The sequence below is a fragment of the Pogona vitticeps genome, chromosome 2, assembly GCF_051106095.1.
Source record: "Pogona vitticeps strain Pit_001003342236 chromosome 2, PviZW2.1, whole genome shotgun sequence".
Lineage (NCBI taxonomy): Eukaryota > Metazoa > Chordata > Lepidosauria > Squamata > Agamidae > Pogona > Pogona vitticeps.
The window spans coordinates 68,419,021-68,442,119 of NC_135784.1; the positions used below are offsets into that span (position 1 = coordinate 68,419,021).

Genomic DNA, 23,099 nt, shown 5'->3' on the forward strand with positions numbered 1-23,099 from the left:
TAGTTTGCCTTGAATCTGAGAGAAGTTTCACTTTTCACAATGGGTTAGATTACTCCTTCTGGGCAATTCTTCACTACTTTATTTTAAATTGTTCCTTCTCATTTTCCCACTTGGATTAGTCTGGATCAATTCTCCTGCACGTTCACTTGTCTTCAGGAACCTGTTGCTTGTTCCCATACTCGTATGTGTTTCTTTCTCAGTCTTTAGGCCAAAGACTGTTAAACAGCTGGGAACATCATGATGAGCTTCAGCTAAAGAGCTAGTGGAAGGTTATGGGAAAGATAGTGTTTTATAATATGCTAACAGTGGCTGATTTTGCATAACTGCAATTTCATCTGATACTTTCATCCAGATAGCTGTTTTGCACTTTACATCTCATCATTGCCTTGTATTGCATTAGAAAATCATTGATGTTTCCTTGATTTATTTTATATTGTGTCTTCATTCTATGGGCCTTCTTCCCTGTATATGTGCTGTGGTTTTAAAAAATATTCAAATTGTGCATCTGTGAATAGCCTCAAATAATCTCTGGTCAATCTTTCATCCACTGGGGCAAATAAAGGACCTCATTTTCAGTTTATACTTTATCATAAATATAGCTACTATCTACAAATTTAGTTGATTCAATTACTAAGGTTCAGTTCAAATGCAACAACAGGAGGTAGTCTAGGGCAGTACTTCTGTTGCACTGAGGCAGCTCAGGAGAGGTGCTAAATAAAGATCTGTTTGGTCAACATTGCAGGAATGCCATTGCAGCTACAAAGCAACACAGGAAGCTGCCTTGTACTGAATCAGATTATTGACCCATTTACCCTAAAAGTGTCAGTAGTGTCTACCCCAGTAGTGGTTGCAGTGGCATTCCAGGGATGCATACAGGATTCTCCCCTAGTCCTCTACAGTATTCACACCCTTGGTATCTCCTGATGGTCTCCTATCAAGGGAGCAACCCAGCCTAACCTTGCTCAGCTTCTGAAATCAGAGTGTGTTTGGTGTCCTAAAGTGGATCATGTCTCTCTTTTGCTGATGCAGTAGATGGCAAACAAAGCTTTGACTTGGATCATGCTGAGCCACTGTATCTGGCCTGAAGTGAGTGTTGTGAATGAGCAATGAACTGAACCCAGGATTCCAGAGTTATCATCCAATACTGGCTCTTTCCTTTCAAATACTTGAAAGGTAGTTGTCACATACAGCACTGATGGTACCTGTCTGTCATGGGTTTGGAGGGAAAGTTCCATCCTATGGGGAGTGGAAGGCGGGACATCAGGGGGGAGGAGCTGTACTGTATATATTTGGGGGAAGTCCTTCGTAAGAGAGCTGACGTGGAGAAGTGGAGTTGGAGTCTGTGGGTCAGACTGGGTACAACTGTTCGTCAGATAGTACATACCTGATAGGTTCAGGTTTCTATCTAGGTAGCCAGAACGGATAGGTTCAGGGTCTGTGCGTTACCTTAAAGTGTTCCGTGGGAACCAATCTGTTGTATGTGTATGATTGGGACTATACCAAGTTCCAGTATCCTATTTACCTGATCCTTTTATTTACCCTGTTTGTTTTTTCAATAAACCTTGTTCTCTTGTTTATTAAAATCCATTCCTGGTCTGGGTGACTTGGGAGAGCGAATGGTTGGTGGCAGCATAACTACAGGGTGGGATACTCCAGTAGGTCTGGGGTTGCTACAGTAGTTATACAGAGGAGGAGCAGGATCTCTTCTCAATCATCCCAGAGTGCAGGACATGCAGCAATGGGCTCAAGATTTAGGCTGAATATCAGGAAAATCTTCTTAACTGTTAAAGCGGTACACCAATGGGCAATGGTGAGCACTCCAACACTGGAGGCATTCAAGAGAAAACTAGACAAACATCTTTCCGATCTGCTTTGATTTGGATTCCTACATTGAACAGAGGGTTGGACTTGATGGCCTCATAGGCCCCTTCCAACTCAATTATTTTATGAATAGGGCAGAAATGGAAGTTTGACAGGACAGAAATGTGCAAATGGCAAATCTTCTCATATAGAAATTTCACTCCTGGTATTAACGTATCATTACAAAAACTTCAGAGTTGCTTTTTTTAAAAAAAGTGTGAGAGAGAACAAGATAGAGAGCAAAAACATAGAGTGGTTTGGGATAAAATAATAGAATAGTGGATATGGAAGGAGCCTATAAGGCCATCAGGTCCAACCCCGTTCAATGCAGGAATACAAATCAAAGGATATTTGCCAGGTGGTTGTCTAAGTATCTTTTGAATGCCTCCAGTGTTGGAGCACTCACCACCTCTCGAGGTAATTGGTTCCACTGTCGTTGTACTGCTCTAACAGTTAGAAGTTTTTCCTGATATTCAACCGAAATCTGGCTTTCTGTAACCTGAGCCCATTGTTGCGTGTCCTGCACTCTGGGATGATCGAGAACAGATCCTGGCCCCTCCTCTGTATGACAGCCTCTCAAATATTTCAAAAGTGCTATCATATCACTCCTGTCTTCTTTGCTCAAGGCTAAACATGCCCAGTTCTTTCAGTCTGTCTTCATAAGGCTTGGCTTCCGGGCCCCTGATTATCCTTGTTGCCCTCCTCTGAACTTGTTCCAGTTTGTCAACATCCTTCTTGAATTGTGCTATTCAGAGCTGGACACAATACTCAAGGTGAGGCCTAATGAGTCTTTCTAAATGAATAATGTTCATTGGCCTCCTGGTTTTTGCAGCAGAAGGTGGTGAGTGGCAAAAGGGATGTCACAGTGCTAGCATCACTTTTGTCTTAGAAATTACCCCGAAAGACTTAGACAAAATTTCATTGTTTTGTTTTTTTACATAAGGGCATTCATGTAAGTGACCAGTCTTCTAAGATTAACAACTACCTTCAATTTTCAATATTTGAAAACCAAATATAGGATCGTCTCCGCAACCCTATAATTTGCAGTCTTACAGGAAGGTCTGTGTCATCATGGAAAAAATTACTAACATTTCTTGTCCGTGACAGTTATTTGTTTTCAAGATGACAATTGGCATGTGTGTATATCCTCCTCTGATCACCTTGGTTGCTTCAGTGGATGAAAGAGAGAGATTTAGAATTTATAATAAATGCAGTGATTAAGGGCTGGAAAGCTTTTAAAACAAAACAAAAACAAAAACAAATGAAGCAAATCATATTAAACAGCTGAGAGCTGCTTTGCATGAGTAAAGACAAAAAACAAACTAATATACTTGCCACTAAACAAGCAACAAAAATATCAAAACCATGACCTAGTTTTCACTGAAGTGATAAACTTGTCTCTGGACAGTATCACATGATTCCACAAGATTGGTACCCATGACTGTATGCAACCCATTTAACAAAATCCTTTCTTATAGAAACATGTATGCTTAGGCTCTTCTTTATAACATGGTAATTTTCTGTGCCGACCCAACTTTTTATATGAAGAAATATACCATGTAAGCCGCCTTATGCAGTCTACAGTGGCACAGCCCACTTTATGATCACTAGACTAATATTTTCTATAATTTGAAATAGTGATGGTGGGAGATTGTAGAGGACGTCTAATTTTTTAAAAGAAAATATTATTTTGAAAAAAAAAACAACTCATATTTTGATGTCTTCCCCAACCTAGAAATACTGGTGTTTCAAGGCCTTTTAGACATGACAGAAAATTGCAGAATTTTAGAGACACCTGCCATGTTTATCGCTACATTAAAGAGACATGTCCAACTCTGTCTCTCTTTTCCATCTAAATCCAAGAAAGCTCTTTCGGTTCCAAATCTGTGTCTAGTGTTAGTAATGGATTGGATGAGGGTGAATAAACTGAAACGCAATCCAGACAAGGCAGAAGTGCTCCTGGTCAGTCTAAAAGCAGATCAAGGAATAAGGTTGCAGCCTGTTCGCATTCTTGCTGGATGGGGATGCACCCCCACTGAAAACACAGGTACGCTGCTTGGGGGTGTTCCTGGATTCATCTCTGAATCTGGATGTCCAAGTTACTTGGTCATACGTACTTACATGAGATACCAAATGTTAATTTTAAGATTGGTTTAATCAATGCTCTTATGTACAGCCTGATTGGCTACAAAGCAATAAAGTGTTCATACTAAGATACATAGCAAGTGTATCTTCAGGGACCAGTGGATTAAGATGTAGTGAAGATGAATAAGCCTAGACATGTCCTTAAATGACCCTGCAGTGATGACTGTCAAATACCGTTTTTGGTATTCAACCTATATAATTGCATTCTGTTCTTTAAATAGTTTGTGTTATTTTTTTTCCTAAAATCACTGGAATCTAAGATTGAAGAAGAAACAACACAGACCTCTCTTGCTTATCTCATAATTCTTCTTCATTTTGTTCACAACATGTCTTTCTTCTGTGGAAATCTGAGCAATAATTTTTTCTTATATACAAAACAGAATCAAATCCTTAAGGCTACACAAGAATGCTCCTTTTAAGGTTGTCCCCCACCTCCTGGGAAATACTACCTCCACTGAAACAGTAGGGAATGCTCATTCAGGTTAGAGCAGCTATACGAAAAATGAGGATGGGGCTTCTCCTCTTTGGGAAAGAAGTTGTAGATCTAGCTGAAATTTTCTCTTCCACTCACTATTAAAAGTATGAAAGTTCTGCCCTCTTTTTACCTGGCTGCCCTAATCTAGTTATACACTAGTAATACATCCTTTCCTTAATTTACTTCTGGAGCAGAACATTGGTAGAAAGTTCTCTTCACCTAAACAGCTGATCTCTAGGTTACATAATGCAGCAACAACTGCAATATGATCTACCAGTTTCCTGCCAAATAGTCAAAACTGAGGCCATCTACCAACTTAAGATGGAAGAGGCAGTGCTATCACACCAAAGCACAATGGGAGCAATGAATGGTAAACCCAGAGGAAATAAATAAGGCTAGTTAAAAAGCACAAGAGGCACAAGGACATGTGGAAACAGTAAAAGAGGCATACAGTAAAACAATACAGCTAAAGACAATCTGGGAAGTCAGCCAAGGGAAATAAGAGCAAAAAAGCCACAAAGGATGTTTATAGGCTAAACTTAAAAGACACTTCTTAAATAAGATTAGATTCTGACTTGGACTCCACAGATAAAGCAGAACAGGAGGATTTCTGAACGCAGTACTGTATTAAGATCACTCTACCCATTGTTCCAAAATACAATGTCATGTTTAACCAGAAATATCTTGTCCATGAGATCCAATAAAATTTGCTACTCTCAATGGTAGAATATAATCTAGATAAACGTGAATATAGCTGGTATTCAGTTACAGAAAATCTTTTCTAACCACAAGCCAAATGAAAGCCTTCAAAACCCCAGTGAAAACTTTCAAGATAAGGCCTAATGAATATTACTAATTACTCCTGGGGGTCTGCTAATCAGGCGGTGAAGAAAGAGAGATGTCTTGTTCTAAAATATGAGAGGAACCAATTCAGAGAAATTATCTTGAAAAACAAACAGGATTTAAAATTAGATTTCTCTGCACAGCACAAAGCTTCCACTTGAAATGTAAGACACTTCTGCATTAAATCTTAATTTCTACCAATTTGTAAAATATGTATGAGTTTTGGTTTTTCATCCTCTGAATGCATGTTTTACACAGTGACTGAAATCCAGTAGTAAGTCACAACTAGAGTAGGCCCATTCAATCAATACAACATCCAGAGCAGTTGACTCACCAGATCCCCAGTTATTAAATGGGCCTATTATACTAGCAACTTACTACTGATTTTTAGTTTATGAACTTGAGCTGGCTTAATAGTTTTCATCCTCACTCATTTCTGTGAATTGTGGTTATGTTAGAGGAGCTAGAGATTTATTATTATAATAATAATAATAATAATAATAATAATAATAATAATAATAATAATAATAATAATAATAATAATAATAATAATAATAATAATAATAATAATAATAATAATAAAACACTTATTTGCATTCTGAATTACAATAAATGGTCCCAAACTGAGTATTTCTATGTCTATAATAATCATAGAAAATCAACATGAACTTCTAGTACAGACACATCCTAGTCCCATCAGGGTTGGCCATAGCCTTTCTGCTGCCTAAGGTGAGAGACAAAATGATATTCCTTTCGCATTCCATGCATAGAAGCCAAGTGGATTAGCAATTCATCTTTGTTTTAGTACTTACAGTGGGACAGTGTACTCTGTGACAATCTGAGAAACTGGGCTAGTTTAAAAGATGTAGCATACACAGTTCTCAAAAGAGAGAAAAAAATTAATGGAACAGCTGAAGCCTCTCAGCATCTGCTACCCAAGATGCCTGCCTCACTCTGCCCAAGGGTAGGATAAGTCCTGACCATTATACTTCACTGTTGTTCAGTAAAAATCTGGTCCCCCAAAGAAAATGCATGGTGAAATCAGAAGTTGTCTTCTCTCAGTGCTTTTATTTCCTTTCATTTCACTCCAGCCTAACAACAAACAGTGAAAACAAAACAGGCAAGGGAGTTCTGAAAATAATCCTATAAACAGACTTCCTAAGCAGGACCTATCCTAAGTGATTGTAAGAGTTAATGTATCTTCGGTTTCTATTTCTGCTGTTTCACAGGTGTCAATATTTGAAATGTTATGGGGTTTTTATGGATTTACATGGATTATGGGGGGGGGGGTGCAAGGGAATAAAAACCTTAAAAGACAAGTGCAGTTTAAAACTATGGCTTAGAACTGCTATGAGTCATTTCATAACAACACTAAGTACACCCAAACAATGGACCACATATCTGGGTGATAAAAGTTGTAAACAATTTTCTGCCAGCTAAATGTTTCTATATGTTTCATTGAACTTAAGTGCCATGGTTCCAAAAATGTGCTGTCCTCAATGTATAGATTTTAAGACTTAATGTTTTTGATATCTGAAGAATGTCAGACAGGAGACTTCATATCCCTAAGGTTAAAAGTTAGTCAAAATGACAAATGTTATTTAAACAAATTCTGACAACTTGAGAAAGCTGAACAGGAATGAATAGTCATTTAAATTAGACAAGAACACACAGAATTCCCTATTGTAGAAAATCCTCAATTACTAAAAAGAAACAGGAGGAAATGAAAACAATCTGCAAGAATGATAGAGCACACAAAGTCATGAACGAACAAGCATTCAACACAATTCCATGCAGCTTTGGGCACCAGACATCAAAGATGTAGCAGGACAGTAGCAGGTTTGCAAGAATGTATGTCTTGGCCTTAGATAAATTGATATTTATAAACCTTGCCAGTCATAAGCATTTGTATTAATTAGTCTAACATTTACTGTGACATATTGTTATTTGTTGTTGTTTTAAAATTGCGCTTTTACCTTTCATTCTGCACTGATTGCCTTCAGTGGATGGAAGATGGATTAAATGTTGTAATTTGCTACATAAGTCACCTAATAGAGAAGCTGACAGGCTAATATTCTTCGCTTAAATGAATTGCTCACTGGCAGGATAATCTGTTACACTGTTACTGCTGCACTACCCAGGTCAAAATAAAAATGTGTCTGACATGCCTGAATCACCTTTTTACTTTTCAAACAATATACAACAAAACATCCTAATTTCATGATGTAGGTAGGGCGTGTGACCAACTAAAACAAATGTAACAAGGCCAAAAAGCACTTCTCACATTTAAATTAATCTAAATAAATTTTCAAGGCCAGTCCATATCATTAAACGGAGTGAGGGAGATACCTCAGACTTAAGAATTCTGGTGTCATGATAGAGAAGCACCTTGTTAGCTGTTTAATTTATTAACAGCCAACATCCTACGGACTTTTTATACATATGCAAAAGGAATCACAGAAGCTGCCAATGCTAACTGTGGCCAGCTGACAAGACTGGAGTTCAATTAGCTGCAGTATCTTCCAAGATTCTTCTTGGACACTGGCAAATTTTATTTTAACTATCAGAGAGGGGGAAAGACATGATGTGTGCCAAAGTCATGTAACTGTCCTTGGGTACTATGCACCCTGCCACCATTTGGGTTCTTCCCTCAGGCAGCGATATGATCTTGAGACAGACCTGTACTCCTCCCACCCCACCATGTAATCAGCCACACGTGCACCCACAGAGAGGGCAGGCCCTACTATTAGGGCAAGTGAGAAAGTGGTAAAGAGCTAGAGAGAGTGTTTGAATTAGCCTTACATCAGAAATCTGCAATTCAACAGACAGACTACTCTTCAACTCTCCTGAAAGTTGAAAACATATGGGTCTGATCACATACCCAACCGTAATCCTAAAACGCAACTCAAGAACTTTCCAATTAGCGATCACAAGCTACTCAAACACCAACAGGATTCCAGCTATACATTATTAGTACCTTCTCTATACCTTTGTACAACTCCTAGAGGGAGACTACTAGCCAAACCATATGTTGTAAGACAAACAGGGTAAATATAATGTCTACTCAAATGTATGTCCCATAAAGTTCAATGGGACTTACTTCTGGTAAACAGGAAGAAGACAACAATTTGATGGTATTGCAGGCTGTAGCATATGAACTTCAGTGATCCTTAAACATCCTGTGCAAAGTCGGGAGACTTACACTGGATTTTTTTAGCAATACTGTCATAAAAGCATCATGACATGAAAGACTTTCTTCTACATTAACAAATTTGGATCAAAGCCTAAGGCTGTCTCTACTGCAGCACATAACAGTACCAACAATATTTATGTAGTTTAACTTGTATTAATATTTTGCCTTAAACCAAAATCTGCATGATTTTAAAATAGGCAATTTCCTTTAAAAGCATCACTGCCATGCATTATGGCCTTCTTCTTTCCAAGTTCACTTATCTTAAACTTAGAATTGGGTGATGATGTCTAGTTTTCATGAATAATTCTTGCTCTGCAACAAAGAATTCAAGGGTATGTCTGTACTAACGTAAATCACCCCATGTCCCCATGATATTTACGGTACTTCCAAAACATAAAAAGTAATCAAAACAAATGGAGTAAGGAAATACAAGTCCATCTACTGTCAAAGTACAAAAAAAAATTAAAGATCACTAAGACAGCTAACAGCACAGAACATAAACAATAGCAACACATGAAACCAACAACTGTCTTCCATATAATGAATGTGTGTTGTGTCAAGAATATAGCATTATCATAAACCAGTTCAGTGCATGCAGTTTATGCCCCATCACATGTACAAAAGAAGATAAAGCAAATGGCCAAGATAAAACTATTGAAGAAACTCACTTGTGGTCAAAAAATAGTCAGATTTAATTTGTTTTTATTTTATCTATATTTAATATACATCCACAATTTTAAATTTGAGCAATGTTCTGATATAAATAAATAAAGAACCATCTTATTATATCAAAAACCAGAGGATGCCTCCAGGAACTGAAAAGCAAAAAAAAAAAAAAAAAAGTAAAAGACATTTTCAAAAGTCTTGCCCTCTCTAAACATATAACTGATTCTTCAGTTTTCTGTTTTAAAAGCTCTCTAAACATTGAACACTTTTCTGGTTTTAAAAAGCTCTGTGTACAAATTAAGAAACACAAATATGGTAAGGAAGTTAGAAAGAGACTTACCAAGTTATGATTTGTGGAATTAGAATCATCTTCTGGGAACGGGATGTAAACTGCTAAGGCCACACAATTGGCAAAAATAGCCAGTAATATAAATATGTCAAACGGTCTGAAATATCTTGTTAAGGAACACACAGAGTTGGAATATACACATAGAAATTCTAATTCTTTGTTCTTTTCAGCATTGGGGATTATAAGCTTGCTTCTAAAGCAAAGCTGACATCTTCTTGTCATTCATTTGATTGATGGAAATGACAACCCCATCCTCCACAAGCATCCATCAGATTCCCTCCCTCCAGCAATTTGTTTCCCAGCAGCACGACCTTTAATTGTCCTCATTTTCGTAATAAAGCAGCACATTCTTTTGCAGCAAGTGTGGTTCATATTTAGTTATTTTATATATACAGTATTCAAAAGATCTAAATGCATAATATTGGAACAATAAACTCACCTTTTGTGCAATGCTTACAGAACCGTTTTCTTGTCATCAGCTACCTATACCTCTAATTAGTGTTAATGGAACTTGCACATGCACAACAACAATAGAATAATAAACCACATGGTGGTGGTGGTTTGCCTACATTCCTACTAGAGAAGGAGAAGCCACCAGTTCTCTAATGTGTAACATAGAGCAATGATGATTATGAGTACAAAATCAGTCTTTGCCAATGTCTAAAAGGCTGCACCTGGGACCAATAAAAAAAAAACCAATGCAAAATAGCATCAATGATGTGGGTGGGCTGACAATGAAAAAGATCAGTTTCTTTTAAAAGAAGACCTGTGCATTAAATACAAAGACACATTTAACATCACATCCACTTTGGTCATAAGAAGTGCAACCTCTCAGGGCATTATTAAAGGACTGAATCCAGCAGATAGTGATGTAGGAGCCCTGATTTTATAGCATCTCATAATCTAAACAGGGAGGGTGCCTCCTCCTAAAATTTCAACATAGGCAAGCCTTCTGCTCATGTGAAAAGCTGGCACCGATGTGAGCAACTATGTACTGTAATATAATGTAATACAGCATAAGATTGTACAGTACACATTCTTTAATTTGAAAACTCTAAAAACTGAATCCACATTTGCAAGCAAATTGAGCAACTACATTTATTTATTTATTTATTTATTGGACTTATATACCGCCCCATAGCGCTACAAGCACTCTCCGGGCGGTTTACAATTTAATTATACAGGCTACACATTGCCCCCCCAGCAAGCTGGGTACTCATTTTACCGACCTCGGAAGGATGGAAGGCTGAGTCAACCTTGAGCCGCTACCTGGGATTTGAACCCCAGGTCGTGAGCACAGTTTTAGCTGCAGTACAGCGGTTTAACCACTGTGCCACGAGGCACCTTTGTCACTGACATATAGCCAATTGCAAAAGGGCAGGGATAGGGAATGTGTGGATCCCCAGACACAATGTAGCCAAAAGGGAGGGCTCATGGGAGTTGTAGTCCAGCAAAATCTCCAGCCCTACAATCTGGATAGAAACTTCAATAACTGCTGAGTCCCAAGAGGTCACACAGCAATATTACAAAGTCATGCTTTCAACCTTAATAATTCATAATTCCCAGCAAAATACTTGGAATATACAAACAGAAAATCCACTGACTTTCTGTACTGATACATTTTGCTATATTGAAGTTCATTTTGCTTACATGTATAAGAGACTATACAAACCCTTGTTTAAATTTCGTCAAGCTCTGTCTTTTGAATTTGTACATGAACTGGACCTTTTTATTGGGTGGGAAATACATGGCTAATTTGTTTTCTTTAATTGTGAAGCTTTGATGGGAGCTCCAGTCTCTACATTAAGCAAATTTAAACCTACAATATTTCACAAGCTCAGTTCACATCAGCAAAAAATAGTCCTCTTAAACATTCAGCCACCATATTCTCCATACAGCAGCTATATGCATTTTAATCATTCCAGTTCTACAGGATTATGATTTTAGCAAATGGTGAAATGACATCTTAGTGAAATGACCCACAAAAATAATTTCATGTACAGCTTGCAAGTTGAGTAGTCTATTTAAAGGAACATGCAGTGGCTTAGTTGTGCATCTGTTACTTTTTTTCTTGATGATCTCTTGATGTATTTCACATTTACAAAGCAAGAGTGCATGTGCAAGGTCCTAGTGTCATCAACACTGATGATATATGAAGTCTGACTGGTAAAAGACCTCACAAGCAGTGTTCCAGGGCTTAGGACCAAGGCCAGCATCATTCTTCTTTTAAAGGAACATGACCAACACTGTTAGTTGACCATCCTGGCAGCATATTTGCTTGCCAAACTCCCTGAATAACCCCAACTTTTTTTAAAAAAATATGTTAACCTAGGCCTGCTCCTCACAACTCACCCAAATTTAAATATGAATGCAAATCTCATCACAACCAAAGAATGTTTGAAAAGAAAGAAGGGCCTGATCTTCAGGCCACAAATGCAATAAACAGGGACTTGTAGCAGTTTTAGAGATGCCAGCAAACATCAGTTTCTCAGCCTCACATAATTAGTTTGCACTTCCACTATGCAGTAAACTTTACAACATATAAATATGAGAGAGAGAGAGAGAGATATTCTTTATTTTGCAACAGTAACTATAGAAAGGACAATCCCCCCCCCCCGCCATCCCCATTGCCACATAATGCTGGCAACAGGATAAACAGGATAAACCCCACAAGCCTCACCTACTCCCTCCAGCATCTTGTTTCCACAGTTGCTGGATGCTTTGAGCAAGAGAGAGTAGGAAAAGAAGCTATTATCAACCTCCCTACATCTACTGAGACCTTCCAAAAGACAGTTAAAATCAAGTCTTTGAGGAGGGTTCATTAGTCCTCTCCGTTATTGCTCTTCATGTGCAGAGAGTGATGGTTTAAAAAGGAGCCCCTCCCTTCCCTGTGGATTGGAACCCAGATTTTTTTCAGGTCTGTGGCTCATGTGGAAAGCCTCCATGTATCCCCGAGGCGCTTTTCCTCTGACTGTCACTCTCCATGCCACAGAGGTTGGCATAGCTAATATGCTCTCATTCCTTGTGTGTTGATTTTAACCCTTTCTGAGTGCCTGAATAATAAATGTCTTCATCCCAATTTATCACTATTGGAGAGAAAGAAAGAGAGAGAGAAAGAGAGAGAGATGCGGCATATCAGAAAGAAAGAGAGTAAAGTGGATGTCCCTTGGCCTCATCCACTCTTATCTTTGGTCCCACTCATTTTCAGCATGTGATATCTGACAGATTATTTGCCAAGGAAACGCAGTGCTCATCATAAAAAAAAAAGTTCCCTGCCCCACAATAAAACATCCGTTGCACTTCACTGGATAGAATCCAAAGACTTCTCTGCTCTAACAGAAGGAAATTTCGCTGATGGAAGAGATCTTCCACTGACTGCAGCAGTCCTACTCCCTCTACTGGAAAAGGGAACCCATGGGTCCAAACCAATCTTAGCACATCAGTTTGACATGGGCATCTCAAGATGATTAGCAAGAGTGAGCTATCTAAGACTAAGAAGAACATAGATCTGTGACAAATCAATGCTGCCTCAGCAAATAAAAATGGTGCTTATCAGCGCCCACAGAGATGTGCATGGGCTGGTTCCACCAGAAGCAGAAAAACTAATGCTATCAACAAAATGGTGGGCAATTTTTAATGGCAAAGTAATTAATTAGCCTGTAGACCCTGAAGTCTCTTTGTACGTTTAAGCATTCAGCATGATGTAAACAATCTGAATGAGATTCTAAGAAGTAATGGCACTTTAAATATACATAGTCTTGGAGGGAGTTAGATAACCTTTACTTTACTTTACTTTACTTTAGGTCTCTGGCTGTAGAACCAGAGGTTGGGAGTTCAATTCCACAACTGTGCCTCCCTGACAGGGTCCCTTCCAGCTCTGCAGTTCTAAGATGATGGTGATGATGTGCTTTAATGAGTATATGTGCAAAGATAGGAAAAGGTCTTTTTCTGAGCTAAAACTCCCAGTATACCCCAGCTGGCAGGGTACCTATGTCTCTCTATGTAAATGTCACCAACAGTTATCAACAGCTTTAATATGTGTTCAATTTAAGGCTTCAAATCTAAAATGCCAAAATATGAATTAGATATGCATTTATTTCTTATATTAATCTTATAACACAAAATTGCTTCCACAAGTCAAGCTCTTATCTACAGCTTGAATGAGACATTACACAAAATTCTACACCATTCCTATATGCTGCTACCTTTCAGATCGAACCAGAGAGGCTGCTACTTCATCAAGCTTTTTTCCTCATGTATAACAGGTGAAAAACAAATTATTTTGCAGTATTTCCCCCTGCTTTTGAGCTCAAAAATAACCAGAGGGGAAATAGTTAAGCAGTTTTTTTTTTCTCTCCCATCAATTTTTTCACCCCAGTTTCTGGCTGATTCTGGTTTCAAAACCCGCCCACCAACTCATACACACAGCAAAATAACAATGAATAAGTCCCTGGCAAGAAACGTACTGGTGAGTTATGCTTGTATAAACGAAATTGTGTAAATGAGAATGGCAAACTGCCCCTCACACCCAAGATACAAGTTTCATTCCCAGGTGAGCATTCCACCATTCAATTGGGTGAAAGACCCAGGAACGCAGCAAGGACCTTGTAAATGAGCAACACATGATTTCCCTTATACAGGAATAAATCACCGAGAGGATTCTGACCTTCAGACATGTACTATGAGTCTGTCTCTTTGATACATTTTGAGTGCACAGTGAACAAGACACCAAAACCTGAATTTCACACACAAAAAAAGGATACTTCCATTCTACTATACTAATGCAGGCTCTTCGGATGGGGTTGTTTAGGGATAAACAAAAAAGGGCACGGGCTGGCCGACTGTTGGACGTATTACCCTGTTTTTTGCTCTTGGCATATTGCTGGCGCTTTCTTTGGGACAGAGATCCTACAGGTTGGGCTGGGGTGGTGCTCATGTTTTGGGCAGCCTTAGCTTGCCTAGCAGCATCGATTGCAGCTTGCCAAGATAACACAGTCTGCTTGGGTGGTGCTGAGCTGTTGGAGTGGAGAGTTGGTCCGTCACCAGGGAGAGGACTTCTGGTGCTATTTGCATAGCTTGCTTCTGCAGAGAAAAGGGGGAAAGAAGATACATTTATATTGGTATTAAATAAGCCTATGTTGGAAAAGTGTGAGGGCAAGAGGAGAAGGGGACGGAGGACGAGATGGTCGAACGGTGTCATCGAAGCAACCAACATGAATTTGAACAAACTGCGGGAGGCAGTGGAAAACAGGAGGGTCTGGCGTGCTCTGGTCCATTGGGTCATGAAGAGTCAGACAAGACTTAATGACTAAACAACAACAATGTTTTTAACCTAGGTGCATAGTACAGGATTCTTTATATTCGGAAGCATTCATTTAAAAATAGAACCTAAAAGATCACTTCTACTACAATTTAAGGTAAAAAAAAATCAACATCACATACATTAGCATTTGACTTGACATTTTATGTAACACCAACGTATTTTGACCCCTCCAGTAAAAACAGAAATATTAAAGATGCTGAACCAACTTTATAAGCAACCAAAGAATCCAGTTCATTAGTTGTGGGTTTTTCGGGCTCTTTGGCCATGTTCTGAAGGTTGTTCTTCCTGACATTTTGCCAGTCTCTGTGGCCGGCATCTTTAGAGGATTGGAGTAGGAACTCAGTCCATGCTCTGAGTTCCTCAGTTCCTCAGACTGGAGTAGGAACCTGGACTGGGTTCCTACTCCAGTCCTCTGAAGATGCTGGCTACAGAGACTGGCAAAATATCACGCAGAATAACCTTCAGAACACGGCCAAAGAGCCCAAAAAAACCCACAACAACCATCAGATCCCAGACGTAAAAGCCTTTGAGAATTCAAATCCGGTTTATTATTAATAAAACTTAATTTCTTTGACATTAGTATAAACTTCTCTTGCTTAAATACAACAAGCATTAGGAGTTCTTTAAAGCATGAAACATTGGAAGACATCTCAGTCAATCCAAAACATCTTAAGTATCCTGCTAACAAAAATGAATCCTACCTACATGAGCATGTATGTATTTGTCATGGCTAAGAAGGAAATTCTTTATTTGACCACTAAGCAAAATTTTTTTAACAAAATGGGTTGAAGTCAGATGGTTATGCTTAGAATAGATAAATGGGATTTAGGTTGGCACTAATTTATGGTTTTAATGGGTCCATTCTAAATACTAGTACTCTAAGTACCTGATCTGGATATAATGCAAAAGCTTTCATACAAGGTACTCAGATACAGAGTTTGGAAACAATTGGTTAAAAAGCTATAGCTGAAGTCCTCTTGCACAACTCTGCTAAGTATGCACGGTGATCTCATCCTGCTCTGATGATATTAATCTTTATTTTAATTTAATTTAAAACTTTTCCAATATTAAAGGTTCCCCCCTCCTGTCTCAAGGCTCCCAAAGGTTTTCCAAGGGCTTAAGGGATCTGTAGGGAGCTTTCAAACCTGAAGAGGGAGATAGGTAGTTTTAAATTAAACTAAAATAAAATCTCACCTTCATGTTTGGTGCTTTTCAATTTTTTGTACTTTCTGTGCTTTCGCAAAGCACTACTCTGGTTGGTTAACAGATAGGTAAGGCCAATAGAAATACAATAAAAATAAACAATAAAGAGACCTCTGGGTAGTGTGGGCAGCATATAAATTGAATAAATAAATAAATAAATAAATAAATAAACAAACAAACAAATAAATAAATAAATAAATAAATAAATAAATAAATAAATAAATAAATAAATAAATAAATAAATAAATATAATCGTAAAAGCAAAGCATATCAATAAACAACATGAGAAAACACACCAAGAGCATTGAGCCATAGACGAGCAGCAAAAATTTGGCAAATTTATTAGAGGCTGCCACTGGAAGCCTCTTTTAAAGTATCATTTTAAGCAGCCTCTTGAAGGCTGAGAGGATGGGGGCCATGTGCAGCTCAACCATAGTGAAGAAGACTCAGCTTTTCGTCAAAGTGTTTCTAGCCTCCACCCTAATGACCTACTGACAAAATATTTCAGAACATATAAAGTAAGAACACAATTAAAATGAAGCCCTGCCTACCCAGCAGTTCCAGTTTCTATACATCACCACATAACAGTTCAACACATAAAATTTACCACATAAATGTGTGGCTATAACTTGTATTATCTGTAGTTGCCACTAAACCTGCCTTGCTATTCCCAAGCAAAGAGGGCTTAAATGAGGGACAGGGTGTTGTCTGTCACTATATAGGGCCTTTTGGAGGCACTCAGACTGCCTCTAAAGCACAGCATAAATGTAGACATCCCTTCGCCAAGTCCCAGACCTGCGATGTGGTGTTGAGTTATGCCACTTCACTTCCATTTTGGAGATCTACTTTGACCCATATAAAATCAGGACCAAAGTAGCCAGGACAGCTAATACATCATTAGAAACAGGGCTCCCATAAGAGGAAATGATGGTCCTTCTTATTCCACCATGAGCTTCCCTTGATCCACATTAGGCAAGCAGCCCACTTCTATCTTGTAACAGTCAGCTAGGAGAGGGCATGACTTCATTTAGATGTCTGTTGTCTTGGGGAGTGGGCTTTGAAAGATTTAAGTACCTGGAAGGATCTGTAAGTGGGAGAAACATCATACGCCTTAGAAATGATCAGAGCCTCAGAGCCAAGACAAGGAAAAACTGCAGGGGATGTCATCAACACACTTAGCAGTTAACAACCAAGTTTGTAAACAACTTGGGTAATCACTAAAACATGTACAGTGTGTGTAAGACAATAACAACCTGTGATGAAGGCACAGGGCACCCCCTGAAATTTTGGGGTGGGACACCCCACATCCTGCTCTAGAATTACCCACAGTGTATGTTATACAAAGCAGAGGATAGATTTTATTCTTACTGCAGTTCTGTCCATCTCTCCACCAGTCAGTCCTTTCCTGCTGTAATGAATGGCAAACATAAAGCAAAAAATTAAAAGATATGGTTGTGTCTTTTTAAAATTTCAATGCGTGTAATATAAAATACTGTATAGAGCCACAGGGAATTATGCAGCTCCAACTCATAAAATTAAGTGAATATCTCTCATGCGCTTTTAAAGGACATTCTAGGATATTTTAAAAACCCGTCCCCTTTAAGAAAAGAGTGTAAGTAATTAAACATTCACTCAGATCCCAAAAGAGTGTGAGTTACAGCATTCAGCTTAACTGAAGCACCAGCTAAGCATGAAAACTATTCTCACATTCTTCCATTTTGTCCTCCCTTCCAACTGAGAGGTGTTTTTTTAAAGCTCCAGTTTCATTCTGAAAGACAGGATCACCTCTGAAACTGTGGATAATAGTAATTGACCTTTAAGCTAAACATCCAATGAAAAGGGTAGGTCATCTACTCTTGCCTTCTAACAGTGCAAGGAATCCCAGTTTAAAGCAGCCCCACTTCCATTCTGTAGCCTAAACATATCTAACTCCCTGAACCCTATCTCAAAGGGATGGCTTTCCAAACTCTTTATCATCTTGGCTACCACTCTCTAGACATATTACAGACAGTCCATATTGGCTGTTGTGGGTCTTTCGGGTTCCTTGGCTGTGTTCTGAAGGCTGTTCTTCCTGACATTTCACCGGTCTCTGTGGCCGGCATCTTCAGAGGACTGGAGTAGGAACTCTGTGCTTGCTCTGTGGCTGTTTGCTGGACAGCAACAGAGCAAGGACGGAGTTCCTACTCCTGTCCTCTGAAGATGCCGGCCACAGAGACTGGCAAAACGTTAGGAAGAACAGCCTTCAGAACACAGCCAAAGAACCCGAAAAACCCACAACAACCATCAGATCCCGGCCGTGAAAGCCTTCAAGAATACGCAGTCGATATTCTTCTTAAAACAGTGATGCCCAGAACTGGACACAAAAACAAAGGTGTTTTTTAATGCAAATCTGTGATTTCTAACAACAAACCTATGCAAACCTTATGCATCATGCTGGAGAACACAGTGATCTACACACTGAACCAAAAGTAAAAGCAGAACATCTGATCCTGCAAGAAAATTTTAAAGACTAGACTACTTAATTTGAAAGAAAGCTGACCTGTTGCAAAGTCCAGGTTAATGCACAGTTACATATGAAAGGAGCATTTTGCTTTCTCTTATTTATTTACCTTTTTTACTCATTTTTGTTGGAGGCCGGACTTGTCCCAATGCTTGTATGCCCACTGCTTTATGTCCCTCTCTAAACTTTGTAAGACTCTCTGGTTCTATGGAGCATAAAGGTTACAATCCCACACCATATTATTGTCTTCTCACCTCATCCTACTCATATATAGATTTAGAAAAATTCCAATATCGTTATTAGCTTGAATTGAAGAAGACTGTTTTGGAGAAACAAGCTAAATAACTAAGAAGGAAAATGTACCAGACCTGCATTAATGGGTTGTTTGCAAGGGATATTTAGCAAGTCCCTAGGTAGATGCCAAGCATGTCTGAAGGAAAGAGCTCTTTTTAACTGTCTGCTAAAGTTGAGAATCTTTACAGAGAAAAGGTGGAGGGATGCACAGGAAATGTAGAGGAGAAATGGACAGGAAGCTTTGCTCAAGCAGGAGATGAAACAAATGGGATATGATCCTTGCTGATAAGGCAGAACACCCATATAGTCAGGTTCCCTTTGCAAATGGTTTTGCCTTTTTAAAATGATATATTGGCCGGGGGTAGGTCTGTCATGTCCAGTGTTCCTTTTCCCTAACAGTGTGGTAAGAGGAGCCTCTGGTGCTGTTTCCCGCCTGCCTAAATTTGAGCACAGCCGCTGCGTGCAGGTGTACACATACTGTACATGTAGATATGCGAAACAGAGACGGATGGATTGGAGGGGGGGTGAAGAGGGATGATGTTTAAGATGGCTCCCTCAGCGCACAGCTGGAAGGAAGTAACTCCTGGGATGTAGCTTCTCTGTACTGACCACGAAGGGAATGGGTCTTTGCACAGAGATCTCAAGAGGAAGGAGAGGTGAGGTGGGGGGGGACGGAATAAGAGAGTGGTGAGTGGGTGGCCGTCAGATTGCACTTGTCACATCAACAGCTGGGTCCACTGCTAGGTTACCCAAGGAGAAGAGTGCCCTCCGCCTCCGGTAACCGGATTCAAACACGGTCAGATGCATCCCACAACGATGTCTCTTAGAATTGTTCTGCACACGGAGAGAGACATACACGCACGCACACGGGCGCGCGCACTCGTTCCCCCGAATTTTATAGCCCCCCCATTCTCCCTCTCTATCTCTCCCTCCCCCACTTCGCCTCCCAGTTCTGTTAATTTCTGTTCAAGGGATGCCAGGAGGAAAGCCGACCGCTTCCCTCGTCTCATTTGCAAGACACATCGGAAAGTGAAGCAGGCGGGCGCCAGAGGCAAACGTGGGAGGGGGCTACTGGTGCCTTCCAGTACACGTACGAACACACACACGCGTGCACACACACAGAGGCCCTGCCAATTTCGGGGGAGGGGGGAAGGAGGTGAATCATTTCCACGCAGCTCGGGGAGAGAAGAAGAGGGCGATGGCGGGTGGGGGGGGAGCGGCAGCAGCAAGCGCCTGCTGGAGCCTGTTTGCAAAGGCGATTAACACACACGAGCCCCATGTGTCACTTCTCCCTCGGCGCTCGAGGAAGGAAGGGAGGAGGATGGAGAAAAGCGGGGAGGGAGATCGCCGGCAGCAGGAGCAGCAGCAAGCTGGGCGAGGAAGCAGCGCTCGCTTCCCCCAAAGCGCTCATCGCCCGGCTTCACCTCCCCGTGCCTCCCCCTCCCCGTACCGCGATCATCACTCCGTGTGGGGCCCCCACAGTCGCGGGGCAGCCCCAGGACGACGACGACGACGACGCCACTCCCACCCGCACCTCCACGGCCAGCGCCGCGTCCCCTATTACCCCCCCACACACACACCGCTCCAATCTCAGGCCAGCCTCGGGGCAAAAGGCAGACGTGCGAAATCAATGCAACGCGCTCCCGCGGGAAGCGCGCCTCTGGGGCTGAGGAGAGCGGGGAGGCAGCCCATCCATCCATCCATCGCGAGGGCGGCGGCGGCAGCGGCAGAGGCTCGCCCGCCTTGGCTCTCGGGAGCCGATCCGAGCCCAGTCTAACCCGCTGACCCCATCCCTCCATCCCTCTTGCCTTCCTTTCCCCAGCCTTTTAATCCTCCTCGCGGTGCCCGGCTCTAATCTCCCTCTCCCAACATCCCCAAAATCCCCCGCCGCTTAATCCCGAGGCATCCACCCGCCTGCTCCTGCTGCCCTTGTTGCTGCTCTTCCTGGGAGGCAGGCAGGGAGGGAGGGACCGGGAGCGGGGCCGCGAGCCCGAAGGGCGCCTCCGTCCGCCGCCACCGGCGGCTCTTACCATCAGGGAGCTGCTGCTGCTGCTGCTGCTGCTGCTGCTGTGGCTGCTGCGGTTGGGCCATCCTGGTCAGTCCCTCCGGGGCCCGAGGCGCGGGCGCTCCTTCCTCGACCGCTCAATGCCAGGTGGGCGACGCTGAGGCCCCCCTCTCTCTCGCCCGTGCCCTTGCCCTGCGTTGCCCCGCTATCCGGCTGTCCCCATGGCTGGTAGCGCGGAGTGGCGAGAGGCAAGGGCTTGGGGCCACGGGGGCTACCACCGCCACCCCTGCTGGTGGGTCTCCGCCGCCGCCACTTGCCAATCCTTTCCAGTTGGGGCCAACATGACACTCACATCCGGGTGACACGGGCGCCCTCCATCCCTAGCAACCCACAGCCCGCCGCCGCCGCCGCCGCCGCCGCCGCCACGGCTGCACCCGCTCTCCTGCCGCCTCGCTGCCGCTGCCGCTGCTGCCTGGCTGCCGCCCGCACAGCCCTCGCCACGCGTTAACTCTCTCTTGCCTGCCGCCGCCGCCGCCACCTGCTGCTGCTCAGGGGGAGGAGGAGGAGGAGGAGGAGGCTTGGCCAGACGGGCAGGGCGAAGGAGAAAGGCTGAGCCGCGCAATAAGCAGCCTAGAGGCGAGCTCCAGACCGGCGTCCGCAAATAGAAAAAGGGCGCGCGGCGCGGCCTTAACCCCTCCGACCCTCCCTTTCTGGCTCCCTCTGAACGCCTTGAGAGAAGAAGGCGAAAGCTGTCAAGACCTTCCGGAAGCCACGCCTCCCGACCAGGCGCGCGGCGTGTTTCTACGAGGCCTCCTTGGCGAGCGGCGCGTGCCCGCGTGCGAGGGGGGGGGGGTCTTCTCCGGGGAGCCTGTCCGCGCGTGCTCTGGGCCACCAGGTCCTCCAGGGTAGCTCGACTGGATCCTCCAAGTTCAGAGGCAGTGTATCATTTCCTCCCCCCCCCCCCCCCCCCAAATCTGCCAAATAATACTTGGAAGAATAACCAAGAGAGGTTATTCCCTCCATTTGCCCTGCTAGTGAACTTCTGGTGGCATCTGGCTGCTGGCAGAAAATGAATTCTTGCAGCCTTATGCCAGAGGGCCTTTTTCTCACAGGCTATTTTTAAAACACACACACACACACGCACGTATAATTAAAAAACCGAACAAACATTTTCTCAAGAGAGTTTTTTTTTTTTTTAACATTTGCATTCTGGAAGTTGGGACCATCTGTGACAACGTTTCACCAGAGCCCACTAATACTGGAGTGCTGTTTACATTTCTGAGACACAGAACAGAGGCAGGGTGGGATGCTTTTCCTTAAGCACTGCAGAACCTACTCCTTCACAGCGAGGTTCAGAGGGAAAACAAAGCTTCTCTGCCAGAGAATGGGTTTCACTGGCCCACTTGAAAAAATTCTCTGATTGCATGCATGCATGCAGAAACCTTTATTGGCATTACAGGGTACAGGGAGTACACAAGATAGTTACATTCCAATACCGGGTGGGGGGAAGGGTGAGGTTGGGATTATAGTAAGCTAGGTTCAGAGAGATTTACAGAGGGTTTAGGGTAGGGGGAGGGGGGGAGGGGAGGTCTTCATAACAGTAAGAAGAAAGTCAGCAACTTGGCTAGTGATAAAAGGCGAGAAATCACTCAGGAGTATGGGGGTAAGATCGGGGAAAAAAGGGGAGAGGGAAGAGAGGAGTGGGCCTAGTAGCCGCTTACGGGGGATGTTGTGGGATGGGCACCGGAGTAAGATGTGGTCCAAGGAGTTGGGTTCGGATGCACAGGAGTGACACAATCTGTTGGGGCGGGGGATTCGAGTGAATCTCCCAAGATGGGCTGCAGATGGGAAGATATTCAGCCTAGCGAGCATAAAAGCTCGTCTTTTTTGAGGGTTGGACAATTGGTTAAAATAATTGGAGGGGCGGCCAAGGGAGGGGGATAGGCCAAAAGCAAGAGGAGAGCAGGTGGGGTTCAATTGGGAGAATAGGGTTGCATGTTCAAGGTCATAAAGGTTGGATCTAATGATTTGATATGCTGAGTTGAGGTTCATGTCGGCGAGAGTTTCGACAGAGAGAGATAATGACAGTAGTTTGGCTTCTATGAAGTGAAACCACGTAGAAGTATAGGGGTCCTTTAATAAATCTTGTAGGATCGAGTCAGAGGGGGTTAGGAGGTGAGTTCTGAGCCAGAACTTGAAGGTGGTGGTCCAGGCTAGGGTAGAGGGTAAGTGAATACCCAGTT

At 42.1% G+C, this 23,099-nt stretch overlaps 1 protein-coding gene across 3 annotated transcripts in view; it reads right to left on the reverse strand.

The window, feature by feature from the left end:
• Nucleotides 1–21,115, reverse strand: part of CACNA1D (calcium voltage-gated channel subunit alpha1 D) — a 293,778-nt gene extending 272,663 nt beyond the window's left edge. For 2 of the 3 annotated variants that reach the window (XM_078385334.1, XM_072989635.2), the window contains exons 1-3: nt 20,882–21,115; nt 14,295–14,613; nt 9,523–9,628 (exon numbers count right to left, since the gene is read on the reverse strand). In XM_078385334.1, the coding sequence (XP_078241460.1) occupies nt 9,523–9,628; nt 14,295–14,613; nt 20,882–20,942 (486 nt within the window). In that variant the 5' untranslated portion in view covers nt 20,943–21,115. The remainder of the gene's footprint in view (nt 1–9,522; nt 9,629–14,294; nt 14,614–20,881) is intronic. The other variant, XM_078385335.1, reaches the window with a different exon arrangement.
• Between the last annotated feature and the right edge of the window lie 1,984 nt (nt 21,116–23,099).